This window comes from Eptatretus burgeri, chromosome 4 (assembly GCF_056783735.1).
Source record: "Eptatretus burgeri isolate ZD-2024b chromosome 4, Ebu_testis_v1, whole genome shotgun sequence".
NCBI lineage: Eukaryota > Metazoa > Chordata > Myxini > Myxiniformes > Myxinidae > Eptatretus > Eptatretus burgeri.
In genome coordinates, this window is record NC_140964.1 from 110293804 (window position 1) to 110315910 (window position 22107).

The following is a 22107-nucleotide window of genomic DNA, read 5'->3' on the forward strand; positions in this document are numbered from 1 at the left end:
TTAAGTGTCATGGGGGTATTGATGTGCACATAAAAATACATTTTCCAGTGCATGTGCATTAAACAATGACATTTCCAAAGTCAAAAAAACAATGACTTTTAACTTAAGTTTCATCTTTTTTTAATTTCCCTGCACTAGGAATCATCATCATCATCATCATCATCATCATCATCATCATCATCATCATCATCATCATCATCATCATCATCATCATCATCATCATCATCATCATCATGCACTTATTCTTGTGAAAATTTCTCTTCCATACTTCAGACATCTTGTCGATGTATGTCACTGCGTGAAGGTTAACCAGACCCGTGGTGTAATGGTCCGAGGGTCCGCCCTGAGTCTGGGAGGTCGGTGGTTTGAACCCCGGCCGAGTCATACCAAAGACTTTAAAAATGGGACGTGCTGCTTCTCTGCTTGACGCTCAGCATAAAATAAAAAAGGATAGAGCATGGGGAAACAACCATATGTTTGCAACCATAGTGCAGAATTTGATGAGCCTGGCCTCCTGCTGCAATGAAGTTCCTGGTAAGGGAACTCGTATATATCTTGTGTCCATATCTGTCAGCTTTCTCTGACAGACACGACTGCATAATTCACTCATTATTCACTCCCTCATGTTTGAGTCAGTTCACAGAGCTCAGTTGCACCTCAGTCTCTGCCTTTCTGAATTTTAATCATCCAAGAAGACCTGCAACAAGGGAACTGAAATAAATTGAAGGAGAAAGGCTTGATCAGGGAGAGCTTCGCCACCCCTTTGCTGTGCTGTCTTAGTGTCTTTCCTTTTTGCTCTCACTTATTTGAGCAAGCAACACGCTGTACAGTGAGAGATAAAGCCAGTATACTGCATCGTAGATTTTATATATATTCTCTACAATGAGACCCGACAACCATGAGGTGCTGGACTTGGAACTCGCAAGAGCATTACAGCTCGGGTATAGTAGAGGCAAGATGACAGCTGCAATCGCTGTGAGTGTGCTCGTCTCCTCCGGGCCTCATCCAACGTGTCCTGGTTTTTGTGTTTCAGGCAAAACCGATGGCTCAACGACAGTAGCACATCGAGAAGACGATGAGGATGGTGAGAGTTCCAAGTCCTATATTAGTCCCAAAAGGCTCTTTAAACCAGAGGGTGTCAAGCCGAATGCAGGCGTTCTTTTTTTTTTTTACTCTATATTATCTTTGTTTGATACCAGGCACCCATTTACTAATTATAACCCTATATTTATATCAGGCACTTCTTAAAAAGGACAATCCAATATTCATGACAGGCACCCATTTTACAATATGCTCAAGTTTGTTCCAGGTATCGGATTTTAACCGTCATGTTATAATTTTATAGCAGGATTCCTTTGAACTATACAATTTCATTCGTTGAAGAAAATTCTCCATCAAAGTATTATCGTTAATCGGTGCTAGTTGTTGTTTCACTGTGTAATCCTATAACAATGCCTCGATCGTTTCTTTAAAGCTTCACCCCTCCTGGGTTTCAACGTATCCCTAAGCCCATCATCCTTTATCGGTGTCAGATGTACCATTGTAACGTGCTCTATGCAGGTGTTATCTGTGTCGAGATTTAATCCCAAATCAGTGGTTGATTTTTTTTTTTCCGCTTTAAACTGTTCCATGATGAGAGCCAGCTGTTCCCTTAAACCCCCCACGTGGTCAACCCCTTATACGTTCCACGTGTCTTCGTGCACTTTCGTTCCTCGTTAGGTTTGCACGATAATCCCCATTCATTATTCCTCATTGGCATATCCTGCAATTTCTTGAATTTGGCCATTTGGGCATCTTTCTCATTTTATGATGCCTTGTGGGTTGAAATCAATATGGCTTCTGAGGCTGTCCCTATAAAGGTTGGATTCATTTGATAGTTAACATCAACGGTAGGAGATGATTTTGTGTGTCTGTGAACACGGTGACCCTGTGGCAGCACAGGCAGACAGACGTTCAGATCTCCCACAAGGTTGCTTGTTTTGAAGACTCCCGAGAAGGAAATCCTATTGAATCGAGCTGTGTGCAGTCCCGACATGGGCAAAGCAATTCTGCTCATGCCCTGCGGTTTCCAGGCTTTGTCAGTTATCCAGAAAAGTGGCTTTCCTTGAATAAGGGAAGGGAGGGAAGTCTTAGTGGGGACAGGGAGAGTAGGAAGAGTGGAAATTCGAGATCGGCCAGATCATGCCTCGTAATCCAACATATCCGTCTCGGTTTTGGAGTCCCATGCTAGTCAGTGATGTTTATAAATTAATTTAATTCATAATAGTTTGTTGTTGATGAGGAATTTGTGTCAAGGAGACCTGACTCTTGTTCTTGTTTTTATCGCTAGGCTTCAAAGAAATTTTCGACAGTAGTGGAGAGGGTGAAGCGGAGGCTGAAAATTGGCCTGAATCGAGTAGTGGAGTCCGAGGTGGAGATTTTGAATCTACTGGTGCTTCTCCGACCTCTCAGGCCACCCTTTCAGTTTTGGACCCATTCTTAGTCGGTGTGATAGTGCTGAGTGCTATCGGAGTTCTGCTTGGTGTTGTGGCTGCTGGACTACTTTTGTACTGTGCCTGCAGTCGTTTGGGCCTCGGAGGTCCTGGTCTCTCGTCGCTGCGTCGTTACGACTTTGAGCTGCGCGGTGGTGGTGGGGGAGTAGGGCCGGGTGGCCCAAACATTATGCCTGGGGCCTACGCCTCAAATAGTGCCAAGCTCGCCAGCATGCGTGGATCATCTGCGGCGTGACGTTTTATACTATCCGGTGTCAAAATGACTCCCTCAACTGATTTGCATCTCGAGCTGGGAACCAGCACGACCACACATCCGACTACACCTCAACACTGCACCCTGTGGCTCACCGCACATCCACTGCCTACGTTTTTTTGTCTGTGGGTCAGAGTGCGCTCAGCCCGATAGGCTATGCTAGTCCAAATGGTACACTTCGGTGCAGCCGTACACTGCAAGGTGGTTGGGATGATTTTAATGGAGCCTTGCCCAGAACGGATGTGCAAAAGTTGTTTTTGCAAGGAATTCAGGAGTTTTGACGTGCTTGCTTACTGGAGGAATTTTAATTCAAAGAAGTGCGGTCATGCCGACAAGAATGGCTGTTTATCCTGAGGCGTCTGCAGCTCTTAACTCGGCACCAAAGATGCCACCCTCGCCTGGGCCGCAATTTGGCCACTTTGCATTGAGAGAAGGGAGTGTGGTAGGATTTGAACCGGTAACTGAACTTCAACCGAACGTTTCGGTCGCTAGTTTGGATATTTTGTAACTGTACAGATGTGTGGGAAGAAGAGAGGTTTTTGTAATTGTTATTGTAATAAGAATTATTTGATTTTATTTTATTTTCTTTTTTTTCTAACAAAGCAGTAAGAGTAAAGAAAAACTGCATAAAGACTGGTAAAGTTTGCCTAAGTGCTGTAACTGCAGTTTTAAGTTCAATCCAAGGTCTCGAGCATCAGAAAGTCCATTTGGAGCAAAAGAAGTGAAATGGGGATCCAGGCTTTGAACATGGACTCGGTTTCCAGGACATGTGATAGGATCCACAAAATTACCGCACCTTCCCTTCAACAAATGGCCATTAAGCGCAAACGAGATGTGTAGTCCACTTTTGAATTGTCGTGGAAAACTGTAGAGCTCCTGAACTAAGGCCGCTCCCAGGGCCCGACCTCATGACAAGGTTGGGGCGAGGAATCTGCAGCACGAGTCGGAGTCTCATTCTAAACAACAGAACCTTTGTGCAAGCGGGTTGTGATGCTGTCATTGGAATTGCAGCCAAAATGAGGTCTTTTCACAAAATAAGTTTGAAGGGAAGGAGTGTGGTTGAGATCTGTGTTTCAAAGTAAAGGGGGTGATGGAGTGCATGGAGAATTTGGGGGCAGGAGGGGAGGAGAGATGAGGATATAGTGGAGCGTTTTGGGGGTAATGCGGAGGAAGTACTGGAGGAGGGTGGGGGCACACAGTGTTCGAACCTTGTGAAAAACAACCGCCTCACCATTTTATCTTCCTCTCTATTTTTTCAGCCTTCTTGGCTCCCTTGGAGAACTGGAGACTTTAAACACGATGCGAAAGGGGCCATTTTGGTGGACTCTGCACGACTGTTTTTAGTGAGCAGCCATGTATCCCAACTGGTCACTTTCCGCATCATAGTGGTTCCACTCCTTTAAATAGGTCACTCTGCACGCTCAGGCCCTTCTCGGGTACGTTTTATTTTTGTGTCATTTCTGAAAAGTAATAATAAGAAGGAACCGTTTATTATGAGAACCTGCTTTACTGTTTGTGGCACACATTCCCAGCCTTTGCTGTTTTTAAACTGAAAGTGAGCAGCCAGCTGGTCGATGTTGATCTTGGTGCGAGGATTTGCACCGCCGGCTCCACATCGGTCCTCTGGGTCTCACGTCGATGGACGTTACGGACCCGGCACGCTGTGCCGTGTATACTGTAAGGATTATTTATAACACCGTCGCGAATATGTCCTGAGTTTTAATCTGCACTTTTGAGGGCCTCTGGCTAGTGCCTTTCAAAGTCCCTCGTTTCGGAGAGCTTGAAAGCTTTCCGTCAATACAAGTCAATCCGACGCTGCAATGTCACAAGCTCATGGGACATGGACGGGGTCGAGCCCATCGATTTTTGCTGTGGAAACGCCAGTTTGATAAATACATTTGTAGGACAACACATGTTTTGTTTCGTTTGTTCCTACGCCGTGTGATGTGTCGCACCTGTGGGTAACGCTGTAGTTCAAAACACCATAGCAAAGGGACCAATTATATGCCTTTGTAAAACTTCATGGAGTTCAGTTGGTGCAAATTCATGGCTTTGTTTTTATTGAGAAATGGTGGGTAGGGTTTGGGGGTGAAAGGGGGAGGGCATGTGCTGGGTAGGGTGGATCAGTAGGTCAGAATTGGAACTCGAACCCTCACCCTCCAGGCAACATGCTGCGTCATTACTATTGCGCTTGCAATCTGGATATATTTTCACAAAAATGTTAACTTGAACATCGTAACTCATGAAAGTTTTCTTTAAAAAAAAAAAAAAAAGGAAGAAGTAAAATTTCAAAGAAGTGGTTTATGGATGCAATGGAAATGGCACAATCTCTCTTGGACCTCCAAACCCCCCACCCCCCTTTCCCGAAAGCTAACGTTTCCCAGCCTGGAGTTCCTGGAAATCTGAGTGATCACGTGATGTGGAATACAGGTGAAAAGGATGCAAATGGATTCATCTTGCTATGGGGGAACGCTCTTATTGACAAATTCACATCCCAGTACACATCAGGTAATGATAAAAGGTAAATGAACTGTCTTTGATTTATGTGTACAATCTGTTGTCTAACTGACTCGTATGAACCTTCGAAAGTGATTAATAAGTAAAGGGGGAATTAAAACAAAGAATGCTTTGCGGTGGAACTAAAATGGTTCCTTCTATCATGCTGGCACTCAAGATTGCTGTCCAACTGTTTTCCGAAGGAAATGTCCGACTGAATATCGTCCTTTGAGGAAGGACACACCAGGCCCTGTTATCTTTGGAAACCTTGTGTGTGTTGGTGTGTGTGTGTGTGTGTGTGTGTGTGTGTGTGTGTGTGTGTGTGTGTGTGTGTGTGTGTGTGTGTGTGTGTGTGTGTGTGTGTGTGTGTGTGTGTGTGTGTGTGCGCGCGCGGAGATGAGGGGAGAGGGTTCGGGGCAAGACGGTAATGATGAAAGGGACGGAGGTCCACAATGACTGGATCACAAGAATCTGCGGTCGATTACAAAGATCAGAACTGGATCGACGGACTGGCTTGAGCACAAGACGATGTCAAGAGAATAGCCGATCAGAGCTGAGGGATGGATCAAAGGAATGATGCGATCATTGATGTGCAGTGTGGACATTATCTGCAGGGATGGATACTTTATGTGGACATTTTCACATTAACATTGTCTGGGATAGATGCTCTACACTCAAATTAAATATCCACAATCAGTTGGGGTTATTAAGTGATTTACAATCATTAGTTACTAGTAATGAACATCCACTACCATCCTGGACTATGCTGCGGAATGTCAGCGGAGGCCCTCACTTTCTTTTTTCTTCCACCTGCACTTTTCCCCCTTCACTCGCTTTTAAGTTCGTTTTCTACGCAACCGTTTGACTGATTGACACAAAACTTTCAACATCAGAGTGCTTACCCATGGAGATTTTTTTCAACAAAGTTACCTGATGATTGGATGAAAAATGTGGCCGACGTTCCAAAAAGTCTGTTTTCTGTAGACCTGGGTTGCAGGCTGGTTCACGTATCAGGAATAAACGAATCAAATGATTTATCAAGGTGTTTTATTTTTTTATATATCAGATTAGTGTTCGTGTTTAGAATTATTACGATCAAGCGCAGTCTTTTGGTAAATCCCCAAATGTGTGAATTAATACAATTTAATTTTTTTATCGTTGCATCAGAAATGTAAATTGTGTGTACATAAATCATTCTAATAATATTAATGAATAAGAAGAATAAGGATAGTAAGTATCATAGCAATAGGTGTCCACAACCATCTTTGACCACGTTGTGCAACGTCGGCTGAGGCCCTCACTTTTTTTTTCTTCCACCACTCATTTTTTCCCCTTTATTCGCTTTTACATTTGTTTTCTCCATAAACGCTTAAGCAATTGATGTGAAATTTTCAACATAGAAATGCCTACTCATGGATAATTTTTTAAACAATGGTTCACTTATCAAGAATAAATGGCCTCGACCTCACTTCGCTCAGCATCGGCTGAATAACGAGGTATCTGTGATCACCAAGCGTAAGGCCCCCCCCCTACCCCCTCCGGCACCCTTAATCCAATGATGGCTATATTATTTTTGGACTGCCAAATGACTTTGACCTTCAACATTTATGGATAGAGTATAGATTAAGAAAATGTGTCTCCATCTATAATCTATCCATAAAACACATCATAAAAATTGGAGGAAAATTATTCAAGTTGTAATCAAAAGCGTTTTTTGTTAATTAGGTCACAATCCGAAAAAATATGTCAATGGCATGAAACAAATAGCGGGTGCACAACTTCACTGCAGGTCCACTATGATGATGCAATGACATATTGGAAGGCCAAGTGGTCTTTGAGATTCCATGTTGGCAAATTTGAGTGATGACAAAAAAACCGCATTATTTATTTCAGACTGCCATTTGACCTTAACCTTTAACCCAGAGGGGTATGATGTGAATTAAAACGCGCCTTCTTCGAGGCCATCTATAGGGGGCTATTTCGTTCAGATCGGTGTAGTTATGGTGGAAAATGTTAAATGTCTAGAATCAAGTTATAACATTAAAAATTAGGTCAAGGTCAAACAAGTTATGTCATTTCTGCCGACGTTTTATTTCCATTATTGATTGATGCAAAACTTCCTTCCAAAAGTCCCAGCCATATCTGAGATACAGTGTGGAAATTGGCATCAGAAAAAGGATAAGCAGGAAAAAAAAATATTCAGGAAAACCTCATGGTGGTTTAATACTCTGAGGGGGGTCTAAGAAACTCTGGGGTATCATTAAAAAAAATTGGTGCACTAATTGTAGAAACAAACCCGATAACAGGTATAAGCCTCCCCCTATCCTATAGGGGGAGGCTTAAGAATAATAATACTGCCACAAGACTTGGTGGTGTAATGGTTAGAGCGTCAACTCTGAGTCTGGGAGGTCAGTGATTGAAACATTCAAACCCTTGCCGAGTCAAACCAAAAACATTAAAAATGGTGTGCGCTGTTTACTTGATAAATACTCTGTATTTAAAGAATAGAGCATGAGCAAACAATGCTGGGAAGGCAAATACAACTGTTTTGGCAGCACCAAGCAATGCTCTGGAGAGAGTATGGCACATCAAATAATAACTAGAACGGTACTCAGTCGAGTGTGTACCTCTGCCAGGCCGAACAGTTTACGGTTTGTATGTCACTGATAGGCTGGATCTGGATACAGACCTGAACCCAAATTGAATCGACTTGTCCTTGTCACCTTGTCACCTACCCAACTCATCCACCAAGTCTTGTCATAATCCATCCACAACATTTTGAGATATCATGAAGATTTGAATATATATATATATATATATATATATGTATATATATATATATATATATATATATATATATATATATATGTATATATATATATAAATATATATATACATATATATATATATATATATATATATATATATATATAGTTTTTGGCTCCATCTCTCAAAAGTGAAGAATCACTTTAAAATTATAGTATCCAGATCTGGATTTTCACCAAAATCGAATCATTTCGTCCTTGTCACACACTCAACCTCTCTCGCGAATTGCGTCCAAATCCGTCCATAACCTTTTGAGATATCGTGCTCAGACAGACAGACAAAGAGACAAATAAACAAACTAAACGTGAAAACATAACCTCCGTCCACTTTCGCTGGTGGCGGTAATAATAGCAGAATGCTAATTTTTCAGCTTTTTTCACTTTTCGTGGTGAGATCTTTATCTAAACCGTCCGTCCATGAAATGTTCTCCATGAATCCACATCTGGTGCTTTATATATCGATCTTTGTGTGGTCGGTGCACGACCGGTCTGTCTTCTATAAACACGATTTAAACCCCCACCGATGTATTATCGACATGTGACAGTCAGAATCACATATTGACCAGCAAGTGAACAAAGCATCACTGGAGTTTCAACTTGGTGAAAGCAAACTCAAAAATATCACACCGTGAATCAACCTCGAACATTTTGCGATCAAACACGCCCTCTGCTGTCTCTAAGATCATTATACACGGGAAAACCCAAATGTTTTACACCAGTAGCCAAAGCACACCGCACGCATATCATTTACAACTACTATGGTATGAGGTATAGCGCATATACCTCCCCCAGACTGAGCAGTTTACGTTTTGTATCCCACAGAGAGGTCAAACTTGGATCTGGACCTGAACCAAAATTTAAACGGCTTGTTCTTGCCACCTAAATAAATCCTCCACAAGCTTTATCATAACTCATCCACAACTTTTTGAACTATCTTGCTACACTTCAGGTATGTCGTTTTCAGCCCCATCTCTCAATGTTGAAGAATCGCTTATGAATTTAAAAAAAAATTCTTGTCTCAGGATTTGGATCTTCACCAAAATCAAATCTATTCGTCCTTGTAATACATCCAACCTGTCCACCAAGTCTTGTCCAAATCCGTCTGCAACTTTATGAGATATTGTGCTATATATCGTTTTGCCCTTATCCTTCAATGGTGAAGAATCACTTCAAAAATTTTTACTATCCGGATATGGATCTTCAGCAAAATCTAACCATTTCATCTTTGTCACACACCCATCATCTCCATAAAAATTTCGTCCAAACCTGTCCACAACTTTTTGAGATATCCTGTTCACAGACAAACAAACACAATTGCGCAGAGCAGAGTCTGGTGTTGGCTCAGTGGTTAGGGTATCGGCTTGGGATCCTAGGGTCCTGAGTTCAAGCCCCGTCGGCCGCTGAATTAATACACCAGGGGGTTGACTCAGCCTGTTATCCTTCCAAGGTAGGCAAAATGAGTACCAGTTCCAGTGTGTGTACTGGTAGAGGGGCACAGGGGCACATGTGAGACCAGACGATGGTGATCGAAGGTATTGAGAAGGTGTTTGCACTTTCTTTTGAGAGGTTATCTGGAAAGAGCAGGTCGCCATGAATTGGCCTCCCAACCTCAGGTGTCGTTTTGGGGGAGAGCGGTTGGGGGGTGCACGACCAGTTTATAAAGAATGTGCACTGGAACAATGACAGCTATCGAGGCATGCGACTGCTTAGAGCCAGGAAATCCATCTTCTCGAGGTCGAAGCTCATGTACACTTCACTCACCAAATTCTGTTCATGTTTTCGGCTGCAATGTATATTTAGGTTCTAGTTTATAAATCTTGACAGTGCAAGGTTGTTGAGGTCATAGAGGAAATTCCTCAACTTTCTCTTTTTCATTGAGAAGCATAAAAAAGATCTTTCATGTACCACCCCCCCCCCCCTCATGCCTGGTGTTGGCTTAATGGTTAGGGTGGCAGGCTTTGGATCCTAGGGTCCTGAGTTCAAATCCCGCTCAGCTGTTGAATTAATACCATGTGGGGTTTACTCAGTCTGTCATCCTTCCGAGGTCGGCAAAATGAGTGCCAGCATGCTGGTATCCTGTGTCGGAGTGGTGACCCGTCCAGGATTGTGCCCATTTGCCAAGGAGACTGCTTAAGCAGCACCAACGCTCTGTACAGAGTATGGTCCCAATCTCCCCCCCCCCCCCCGTCACAGCATGGAAGCATCAATTATTATGCAACACAAAGATTTTTAAAGCTTCAATTTGATATCTTAAAAAATTACTGAGATTTGGTAATAATAGATTCACAAAAAGGCCCATTTGATTGTAATGGGGGTGAAATTGTTGTCATGGAAACCATTAACATGTCACAAAGGCTAAATCGATTGTTATGATTTTTTTTGGTGAACTAGGTCTGTGACCCATGATACAAATCCTGTTCAAGTTTGAAGTTAATGGAATTAAAATTGATGATGATTTTATGTGTCCTCGAGCTTTGACCTTCTGACCTCAAACAATAGGCTTGTGAACCAATTTGAAAACCCTGTCCAAATTTTAAGTCAATCGGATGAAAATTGATTATTTTATGTGACCTTGACCTTTGATCCTTTGAGCTTTTGACCTCAAAAACATGATGCTTCTAGGTTTTGATTGATGAACCAATTCAGTGACCCAATATGCAATTTATGTTCAACCTCGCACCGTCCAGGTGTGTGGATTTTTCACATTACTTGCTGAAAAGGTGAAATCTGTACATTGCAAGAAGATGCCATGGATGTTTGTGTGCTGTGTGGCGAAAGGCGTGGCCAACGGGTCTACAGGTCAAAGGTGTCTAAGGGGTGTAAAGGTCTAAACTCCAAAGGGTCTAATCGAAGTGGTCCAAAACCCCTATAGGGGTCTATAATGGTCTCTAAGGGACAAAAGATCTAAATGATACTTTCTAAAAGAGGTCCAATGTGTCTAAAGGTCAAGAAAGAAGTCGATGGCTCTCAACGGTGTAAATGTCATCAGCACTCTTAGGGGTCTTAAAGGTTCTTAACCCTCGAATGCATGGAACCTTTTTTTTGTATGCGCTATTGACGCTCGTATATGAACTAACACACAGAACGTGAGACAAGGGGAGCAGGAGATAAGAGGGGCGAAAGAGGGAAGGAAACAAAATTAACACACAGAACGTGAGACAAGGGGAGCAGGAGACAAGAGGGGCGAAAGAGGGAAGGAAAAAAAAACACAGTGGGGAACAGAGACATGAGATCTGTGGAAGGGAGAGGGATTGGGTGGGGTACACGGGGTAAACAAGATGGACACGACAGGGACTTTCAGGAAGGAAAGTAGGGAATTTGAAGGAGGTAGGTATGAGGTGGATTAATGTGGGGAGAAGAGATCGAGGATTTGGGTAGGGGATGATAAGAGGTGGTGGTGAACGGCTGTTTTTAAGGCCTGGAGGGAAGAATGGGATTCAAGAGAGTGTGGGAGTTTATTTCAAAGGTGGGGAAAAAGAGGAATGAAAGAGTGAAGGTGAGCAATAATTCGTGATTTTGGTGGTTTTACCAGAAGGGGGTTGTTGGCGGACCTTGAGTGCCCTGGGGAAATGTGGTTGGGACATATTGCAGACTGGGTGGGGGGGGGGGCGAGGCCGGAGAGTAGAGGGTAGAAGACAGACTACCGACCTACCTGCGGTGAAAGAGTAAGAGACCAAAAGACCCAGTCTCATCGCGGGACATTATGTGTTACCAATGATCTTAAATGCTTTGGTTTCCACAGCATGAAGCTGAGAAAGGTGAGAGGCAGGAGCATCAGGATGCAGACAAAAGCTTTGTATGTGGTCAGGAGCTCAGGTGTGCTGAGGAAGGACTTTGCATGACTGAGGATTCCCAGTCGGTGACTGGCTTTGGAGGTGAGGTTTGAAATGTGACTTTCCCAGGAAAGATCATGGCAGGTAGTGAGACCCAGAAGCTTGAATGAAATGACTTCTTCAAGAGGATTGTTGAGGAAGTAGATGGGGGGGGGGGGGGGGTTCCAGACGGTCCTTTCGGAGAGACATAGTGAGAGTGTGAGATTTGTCTGGATTGAAAGAGATGTTCCACGTGTTGGACCAGTTTGTGATTTTATCCAGATCTGCAGTGAGCGAAGAAGCTGCTGCTTGCCGGTCTGAGGGATGACAGATGGTACGGCAGAGGGTGGAGTCATCAGCAAATTTTCCAGAGAGTCGGAGAGATCATTGTTGAAAACCAGAAAAAAGAACAGGGCCCAGAACGCTGCCTTGAGGAACTCTGAAATGTGAATCCTATCCAGGTTCCTCCTGATGACTTCATCTTTTATTTTTGCTTGGTTTGGTTCCTTCTGATTACTCCAATGCAGGACTGTACCGATTTGATTTGAATTGAATTTATTTTAATCCCATTCTAAATTAAATTGAGAATAATAATAATAAAAATCATCATGGGTCAGGGTCAGGTGTCCGATCAAAGCGGGATGTCTTGGTGCCCGGTCATCACTGCCAGCAGTTATAAAGTGACAGTTCGAATTACGTCTCATTAATTACGTAACACACCAGTACACAAACACCACACAAAACAAGTCCTGGTGAGGGTCTGCAATCTCTGATTATTTTTTTTTTAAAGTGATTCTTCCCCATTGAGAGATCGGACCAAAAACGAAATATCAGTGGAAAGCATAATATTTCAAGACGTTGGGGACGGATTCGAACAAAACTTGGTGGATGAGTTGGGTAGGTGCCGAGAACAAGGCGATTCGATTTAGGTTGAGGTTCGAATTCAGATCTGGCCTATCAATGGGCTACAACACGTAAACGGTTCAACCTGGCGGAGGTATGCGCTCCATCGAGGGTACTTCGAGTGGTTATGCATTTGTTGCACCATTTTGCCTTCAACATGGATTCAGCAACTTATGAACCAGACGTGAGAGTAATCGCATAGGCTGTGGTTATAGTTCAGGGTTTAGGATTTGAGGGCACAGGAAGACCCGACAAAAAGAATGTGTGCTATCGCTGTTAGGTTTGATACTTGCCTTGTTACCATGGTAACCTTACCTCGTTAGGTCTGTCAGCACCGTGGGAATGAAATGTGAAGGATTGTCAGAAATAATCACTTGTGATATATGTCTGCGTAAGCACCCTTGAAGTTGGCGGTTCTGAAGGAACAAGAGGGTTGAAGGGGGTGGTGGGGCACAGCAGGTGATTTAAGGGACCAACTCCTGACTCGTGACTCGGGGCGCAAAGATGGACCTTGCCACCTATTTTGTTCCACATGATTGTAACAAGTGAAGCCGGCTAATCAGAGGATATGCTTGATTGAAAGAGATGTGTCACGGTATCTACATGTAGCGTTCATTGATGTAGGCCTACAGCAAAGGTAGTCGATCTTCTAAGGAAATGATGAAAGTCTCCATCCTCCAACCATGGGCGAACAGGATGGCTTCAAGGAATGCTCACTTATCGCTAAGCTGTCTAGCCAAGGTTCGAATCCCGACCCAGGCTCCCAGTTATAAACTGTCATCCTGGTGTTTCACAGGCCAGGCGATTCATCAATGTGTGCACCATCCCTTGGATCTATGTTAAACGGGCGTCCCGCGCCCAATCTGCTGATAGTAGTTGATGGAGGTTAAAGACCTCATTTATTATTTATTTATTTGTATGCCGCTTTTGCTGCTTGGTTACAACATTTTCTGGGGACACAGCTGTTCCGCTGATGCAATGCCCCCTGGCACAAGCTTGCTGGTACTCATTTCACCAACCTCAGAAGGATGCCAGGCTGAATCAACCTGCCTGGTGTTAATTCGACGGTGGGACAGGGGCTTGAACTCATGACCCTAATATCTTAAGCCAGCCACCCTCCCAGTTAAGCCAACAACAGGCTTTTGAAGATCTCACATTGTCTTTCAAGAAGAGGAGGTGAGCTATTGCTGACAACTTGGCCAAATACCAAATTCTTGCCCTGACCTCCAGAGGGCACTGCATCAGTGGTACAACCACACCCCCAACCAATGATGCTACCCCACAGCCTTGTGTTACATTCAAATGAAGACGTCTTCAACCTCCGAGATTTCTCACACCGATGAGGTGACTGCGCTTGTTGAGGAGGCGAAACACAGCAAGTTTGCATTCAGAGCTGTTTGGAGTGTTGGTTGAAGACCACGAGGTGATCCAATCCATTGCTCGCAGAGATAGCAGTACTTGCTGGTGGTGCCTTTGGTTTGGAACATGCATCTTTCCAACTACCCAAGTAGCATCATTCACTCACCTGGATCGTAGTTCCAGGGAGCTCATGGGATGGCGCGTCGTCCGCGTCAGTAAATACTTTCAACTTCTCTGAAACTACACCTACGATTTTGATGAAACTTTACCAGAACGTTCATCACTGTTTATGTACCAAAGTTTGTTGATGGCATTAAAAAAAATCGGGCCCGAAGGGGGTCGGAAGGCGTTGCCCCCCCACCCCCCAAAATATGTAGTTGCTTCATTCTCTGAAACCACACACACAATGCCGATGAAACTTTACCACAACGTTCTTCAATCGTGATGTACCAAAGTTTGTTCACGCCATTAAAAAAAGTTCCATAGGTATTTACTTTCTTCTCCATTATATAGTTTGTGGGTCACCCATGCCTCATAGTGGTTCCCTGGTTATCTTATACAGCCGCTGCCAGGTGAGCGCCCAGGGGTGTTGCCCCCATATGTTTCTTGATTTGCGATTGACGCGTTGATGCTTGAAACAGCTTCATGTGGACACCTGTTGTAGGTCGTTGTGCATGCGCGTTGCCCTCAGCAATGAGACGCTGTATACAAACAATACATTATGAATACACATAAATACATAACGATATCATCTCGGGTAATCGTTCTCATATTTATATATAAAAAGGCATTTGGTAACCACATTGAGCAAGTCGATTCCCAGTTCGTAAAGGAACGATCACCGAATCATGTCTGGATTGGCAAGTATCCACGGCTCACGACATGCAACCTCCAGCATGTCCAGTATGCTTGGAGCTTCATACCATGGAACCAGTTCGATAGGCCTTGCAACGGGGGGCTCCTATGGAACAGGGGTTGGATTAGGATCTATTGGTGCACGAAGTTGTATGGGTAGCTCCAAGGTGCAGGGAGGGCTTGGATTAGCCGCTATGCAGGGAGCAGGACAAGGACTACAAGGAATTGGAAGGGGTTTGTCAAGTTGTGGATTTGGTCTTTCAATTCCGTCGGCAGTTGATTTTAGCGGAGGGGCAGCTTTTAACGTCGGTCGTGCCATCACATGTGGAGGCATGGCTGGATTTACGGGCTCTATAGCTGCGGCTACATCAAAAGGTATACCTCCCATTCTCACACGTGTCAACGAGAAGACCATTTTGAACACCTTAAACAATCGTCTGGTGAACTACGTTGAGAAAGTGCGCCAGTTGGCGCAAGAGAACTCCATCCTGGAGGCGCAGCTGCAATCACTTGCGGGGAGCAACCCCATAAACCCAGACACCAACGTAGACATCGAAACGGTCGAGACGCAGGTCTCGGAACAGCTCAACACCATTTCCACCTCCACTTTGGAACGCGTACGTTTGGAGATCGACGTGGACCATTTACGGGCCACCGCAGAAGAGCTGCGATCCAAGTGCGTGAGCGTATTCTGTCAGTCCCCATGTACAACCTCTCCTAATAACCAGCTTGTGTTTAAACTCGCACCTAACACTATCTTGAGTTGCAGTTACATAGAAATGTCATAATGGTTGCATAACATCTGAACCTGCTGCAGGTACGAGTTTGAAGTTGGTGTGAGGATCCAGCTTGAAACCGACATCGGAAACATGAAGAGGGTGAGCCATCCCCACACCCCCATATTCATTCTTATTACAGAATCCTCACACTGTGCATCAACCTTAACCTTGTATAATCGTTTAACCTCACAAGTCAAATACAAACCCCTTCACTGTTAACATACTAGGAACCATGGGTCACAGCGGTTATGGTATCGCCATATGGATCCTGACCAACAGCAGTGAGCACCTGCATCGGCATCGCTCTCTTTAAATCTAATAGGTTCAAATATTGGGAACCTTAATTTCTTAACCCATGTAACCCTTCACTTATAAAACCATCATCCCATATAACACTACCCTTATTTCACAATGTAATCATATAATACTCTAACCCCATATAATCCAAACCCTATGCAACCCAAACAATGCATAACCTTAATTCTAAGTTTCCCTAACTCTAGAACTCCATATTTATGACCCTCAAATGTCATACATATTATATAATTACTCGAACACATATGTAAATGCTTATAAAACCATAACCCCATAAAACATTCACCTTAAGAAATATATAAAACACCAGCAGAGGTGGGTGGAGTTTTTACATGACTTGCTGAAAAGAGTGGCATCTGTGTATTGCTTGAAGACTGTAGATATTTGTGTGGTGTGCATCTAAGGTGGTCTAAGAGGTCCATAGGTCATCTACAACCACACATACAATAGTTGGAATCAAAAGGGTCTTAATGGGTATAAAGGTCTTGAGGGTCCAAAGGGTGTAAGGGGTCTAAATTGTCGAAAGGGTCTAAATAATTGAAATAGTGTCTAAGAGGTCAACAGGATCTAAAATTCTATTTGTTCGACTTTTTTTATATATTAGTCTATGGTAAGGGCATTGCAATATCGTGGAATCTGGTTGCTCGTGGGACCTCTAATGAAAGGGAGACAATTCTAATTCAGCTCGTACATGTGCAATAGGAGTTTCCCATCCCGTCCATCTATGGTCCTTAGTCTTGGAGTAGTTATCGGATAAAGTGATTGGACTGGTCCGCCACAATGGAGAAATAACCCATATAATAACACCAATGAGAAATCCGAAAAAAAAAGTAAAAATTCAAAAAGAATACATTTAAAAAAATAATTTCACATAAAACCTAAGTAGGGACCCCCTGAGTGTATCGTGAGAATTTGGTGTCTATCGACCCAAGAGTCTCGAAGTAGTTACAAGATAAAGTGATGGGACTGGTCCGCCACAACGGAGAAATAACCCAAATAACACCAATGAGAAATCCCCCCCCCAAAAAAAAGATTCAACGGAAAACCTAAGTAGGGACCCCCTGAGTGTATCCTGAGAATTTGGTGTCTATCGACCCAAGGGTCTTGAAGTAGTTACAAGATAAAGTGTTGGGACTTGTCCGCCACAACGGAGAAATAACCCAAATAATAACACTGATGAGAAATCCCCCAAAAATGTAAAAATTCAAAAATAATTTTTTTTTTCATTTTTTTTGGAAAAATATTTCATGGAAAACTTAAGTGGGGACCCCCTGAGTGTATCCTGAAAAATTGGTGTATCAGCCCAAGGGTCTCAGAGGAGTTACTGGACCTAAGACTTTCACTTTTTAAATATTAATTCAAAAAAAAAATAAATAAAAGAGAGAGAAGAGAAGATTTATGTTATAAAACCTGCACACTTTATATGCACCAGTAACACTCTTAAATCATATCTCTCATCGTATATTACACAAGGTTTATATAACTCTAATCCTATATATTGCCCCACCCCGATATAAATGCTAAAACCTGAAAGAAATCAGAGGACTTGCAGCTCAAACCCCATAAAACTCCAAAACATATATAAAATCTGAACACATACACCTCAAATTCTATAAAACCCCTAAACCAATAGAAACCCTAATTATTCTATAAAATCCAAACCAGAAAAAAATAAAACCTCAACACATATGCACCTCAAACCCGATAAAACCTCAACCCTAACCTTCTCACACTTTAAACAACAATAACTCTGTTTAACCATAACGGGTCTCCTCCAATCCTATAAACCCGATATTCTAAAGACCTAAAAGCTTTTTCCAATGACATGTGCTGTAGTTGTTCAGAACTTTTCAGTGGTACATATTTCGTGCTTTTTTCCCCTTCTTTATCCCAAGGATCTGGAAGCAGCAAACGAGTTCCGATCCGAACTGGAAACCAAGTATAACATCCTGGCCGAGGAACTGATGTTCCAGAAAAAGACTCAACATGAGGTCGGACTTTGCCTGTGATGAAAAAAAAACCTTCCCCTTTATCCCCACCGAAGGGATGTTCACATAAGAAACAGGGGGGACCTTCTAATCAGACTGTGTGGCTTTACAGGAGCTGGAACAGCTTAAGGTGCAGTACGGAAAGTTTGCAAACACTCAAACGTCCGTCATCGAACTGATCAGCGAGAACTCTGTGAGCTTGCGTGACTCTCTGGATAAGATGCGCGAGGAGTACGAGAAATCGGTCACCTCAAACATGGAGGAAGCAGAAGCCTTTTGTCAGACTCAGGTTGGTACCGTGATAATCTTAGCTACACCATCCCACGGTTGTACCACTGGCATCGTGTTGCAAGTGTTCTCCAACTCACACATCTGCATATCTGTCCATTCTAAAGCTAACACAAAATCGTCTCTGAGCTGTCTACCCGGGGTTTGAATCCCGACCCAGCTATAAACTGTCATCCCAGTGTTTCACAGGCAGGGCGATTCATCACCCCATCTTGCATTCGTTGGTGGACATTAAAGACCCCACGGTGTCCTTCGCGAAGAGTAGGCAAGCTATCGCTGACACCCTGAACAAATTCCAAATTCCTGCCCAAACTACTGCTGGGAAAGGGATGGCAAACCACCCAGTATAACTCTTGCCAAGAGGCAGCACCTTCTTGGTACATCAGAATCAGAATATACACAAACACACACACACACTCCCGTAATGGTGCTGCATCATGGAGTCCATCTTCCATCAAAGGGATTGTTTGTTGCTGATTGAACTATATCGACAAGAGAGACTGAAACACAAATAGGTCTTCATGAGAGTACCATCTCACCCTTTACATATTTGTGCATTCGCTATGTTAACGTGTATTCGATGTGTGGCAGCTATGTGACATCAGCACATCTCCTTATCTGTGGAATATCTTTGCAGATCGATGAGATCCAGGGAAATGCCACAAAGAGTGTTGAACATCTAACAGTCATGGAAAAGGAGATCCAGGTTTTCCAAAAGGACATCCAAGAGCTGAGCTTCGAGTATTCAAAGTTGATGCATATGGTGAGTCCGTATAATGATGGAAGGGAAGGTAAAGGTATCCTAGGTTTGTAGGTTCCCCCCACCCCCATTCATTCCCCCCCCCCCGCCCCCTTACAAGGTGTTGGGGGCCATAGAGGAGTTTGGACAGAAATTACATGATATACAATGATGTGCTATGCTGATCAGTCAATTAGTTTCATGATCAATACAATTTAAGTTGCCTTGTGTGGCATTCCCATCCGAGCATTTGGCTCATGATGCTGCGATTCCAGATTCAAATATCACACAGAGTTCAGATTACTCTCCCCAAGGTTTCTACTTGCTAATTTAATCGTGCACAACTTGCTTAACTCGAGGTGAAATGACTAATGGTGACCCTACCGACTTCCGACGACCTTGCAGCATCAAACTTTGTCCAGCAACCTGTGTGACCTGCAATCTCGGGAGAGTGTGGGTCTAATGCAGTTCCAAACGACCTACAATACCCTTGAGCAGGAGATAGAACAAAGCCACATCGACCTGCAGAAGCAGCTGGCTGCCTACCAAGAACTCCTGGACATCAAAATAGCTTTGGACACCGAAATAAGCACTTACAGAAAACTGCTGGAGGGAGAGGCTGCTCTGTACGTATACCAAGGCGAAAATCAAGTGTTTGGATTTGATTTTTCAATCAGACATAACCAGCTTGCAATTGGTGCCATTTAGCCTCCACTGCAGCAATTTTCTTTATTGATAAAACATCAACTTATTGTCCCACAAAGTTTTCCATCCCATGGAAATAATGTCCATACCCTTGTACGTGTGACAGACTGGAGGATGTATCTGCACAAGTTGCTCATGGAACAACCATCATTTCCACCACTACTTCTGCCGGTGGTATTGGTGACTCAGCCTCACAGATCGGAACAAGCAACTTCACGAGTGGTGGAATCACCTCGCTGGATGGTTCCGTGATGGGTCTCGGAGGAATCAACTTGATTGGTAGTGGAGATGTGTCTCTGAGCGACAGGATACATGGAACCAGTTCCATGAGCGGAAGCAGCACCACCATGGGAGCCACGAAACAGTATGGATACACTGGCATGACCGTCGTTAAGCGCTAACAGGTACTAGAACAGTGAACATTTACCTCCCCTAAGGTTAAGTGTTTTTGAAGAAAGTCTTTACAATTACCAGGAACATAAAGGGGGGAGAGGAATATTGGTAAAGCTTTTGATAATGCTCAACGACATGTTGGAGATTTGTCTGAGACCAATCTGCGAGATGGTAAGAAAATGATTTCTCGTTTGTCCGCAGGTTACTTTACAAGCCGGAGCTTCGCCATGCTTCCATCAGCAATAGGATGAAGTGCTGTGCAGAGTGAACGCAACACACATATTTGCAATGGAATGGCTTTTGCAGCTTTTTTTGGAACATTAGGTTTGAGCAAAGCAATAAAAGTGAAACATGGATATATTTTCCTCTTTCTGCTTTCAAAACAATATGAAACTAGAAGGGCGTTCGGTAGAGCACAAACCTCTGCCACGCATTGCCTGATCCACAAGAACATATCGGGACCAATACATTTATGAAATATCATGCTATACAAGACTATATCGTTTTTGAGCCCTATCTCTCAATGGTGAAGAATCACTTTAAAAATTAAATAAATCTCGTATCCAGATCCGGATTCGGATCTTCACCAAAATTGAATCAATTCTTCCTTGTCACACCCCCAACGTGTCCACCAATTTTCGTCCGAATGCGTCACAACTTTTTGAGATATCGTGCTATATATTCGTTTAACCCAATCTATCAATGGTGAAGAATCACTTAAAAAATTCACGTAGAGAGACTACCACACTATTTTTTTACTGATTACAATATACAAATACATATATTGCTTTAAAATTATTTGGATCAGACTTCACTGCAATGCTTTATAAAAATTATGATTAGACTAGTCTTTGAGCATCAGCGTCAGCGTGAGCGTGAAAATGTTAAAATTTTTGCAATAACTTAGCAATGCATCCGGAACTGGATCTTCACGAAAATCTAATCGGTTCGTCCTTGTCACACACCCAACCTGTCCACAAAATTTCATCTAGATTCGTCCACAACTTTTTGAGATATCCTGTACACAAACAAACAAAGACAGACAGACAGAAAAGGGGTGAAAACATAACCTCCTTCACCTTCGGTGGCCAAGGTAAAAACGACACAATCGAAAGTATTATGGTAACTGCGTTGTGACGAACTAAATCCATCAGCTTATGCTATCGATGACGAGCATAAGGAGGATTTTGATAATGGGATGAAACAGGTGGTCATTATGTGTCATGGTGGCATAAGCTGATGTTAGGAACATGTCCTCATGAAGGGCTATGAGAGTTACAGGAAACACAGTGCTGGACTCAGTTGGCGGATGGTGGATGGTGGTGATTCAAATGCCTAACGGTATTTGACGAACCTGTAGAGAACATGAAAGCCAATTCCTTGACATGAAAACAAATAATGAGAACTGTGTACATTCACAAGTGAATGAAATGTCTGTCCTCCACACCCCACTTCATAAACTTTGATCCCCTGTAAAAAGAAAAGGAACACACTAGACTCGCGCCTACCTCCTTTAGATTGAAGAGGCTGTGCGAGGTATCTTACACCAAGTCTTGTCTGGATTAATCAAAATATAAATGCTTGGTTGGCCAGAAACGTAACTTCTGGGTCGATTTTAAATTCCCCCCACCCCCATGTGGAATCTAAAAAAAAAAAGACCATCAAAGTAACATCTGTCAACTTCAAGTTGGGGCCGATGATAACTAGGTATCATTTTGCCAAGTGTTGTCTGGATTAGTTGAAATACAGAGACATGGCAAAACAGAAACTTCGACCAATTTTAACCTTCAGCTTGGGTAAGTGACATTAACGAGATTAATGGTGAGTTCAGGTCCGAATCCAGATCCGCTTTATCAGTGGGATACAAAACGGAAACTGTTCAGCGTGGAGGAAGTATGCGCTCTC

General features: G+C 43.2%; 2 protein-coding genes across 5 annotated transcripts in view; both read left to right on the plus strand.

The window, feature by feature from the left end:
• Positions 1-6278, plus strand: part of LOC147028894 (neuropilin-2-like) — a 110660-nt gene extending 104382 nt beyond the window's left edge. For 2 of the 4 annotated variants that reach the window (XM_085879729.1, XM_085879728.1), the window contains exons 14-15: positions 1034-1084; positions 2330-6278. In XM_085879729.1, the coding sequence (XP_085735855.1) occupies positions 1034-1084; positions 2330-2727 (449 nt within the window). In that variant the 3' untranslated portion in view covers positions 2728-6278. The remainder of the gene's footprint in view (positions 1-1033; positions 1085-2329) is intronic. The other 2 variants (XR_015057765.1, XM_085879730.1) reach the window with 2 other exon arrangements.
• Positions 6279-14637: 8359 nt separating this feature from the next.
• Positions 14638-20558, plus strand: LOC147028895 (thread biopolymer filament subunit gamma-like). The gene is made up of 8 exons (XM_085879731.1): positions 14638-15671; positions 15813-15873; positions 17985-18080; positions 18190-18366; positions 19003-19128; positions 19510-19730; positions 19916-20213; positions 20404-20558. Exons 1-7 carry the CDS (start codon positions 14989-14991, stop codon positions 20208-20210), a joined length of 1659 nt encoding a protein of 552 aa, XP_085735857.1. The 5' UTR covers positions 14638-14988; the 3' UTR covers positions 20211-20213; positions 20404-20558.
• Positions 20559-22107: the final 1549 nt, after the last annotated feature.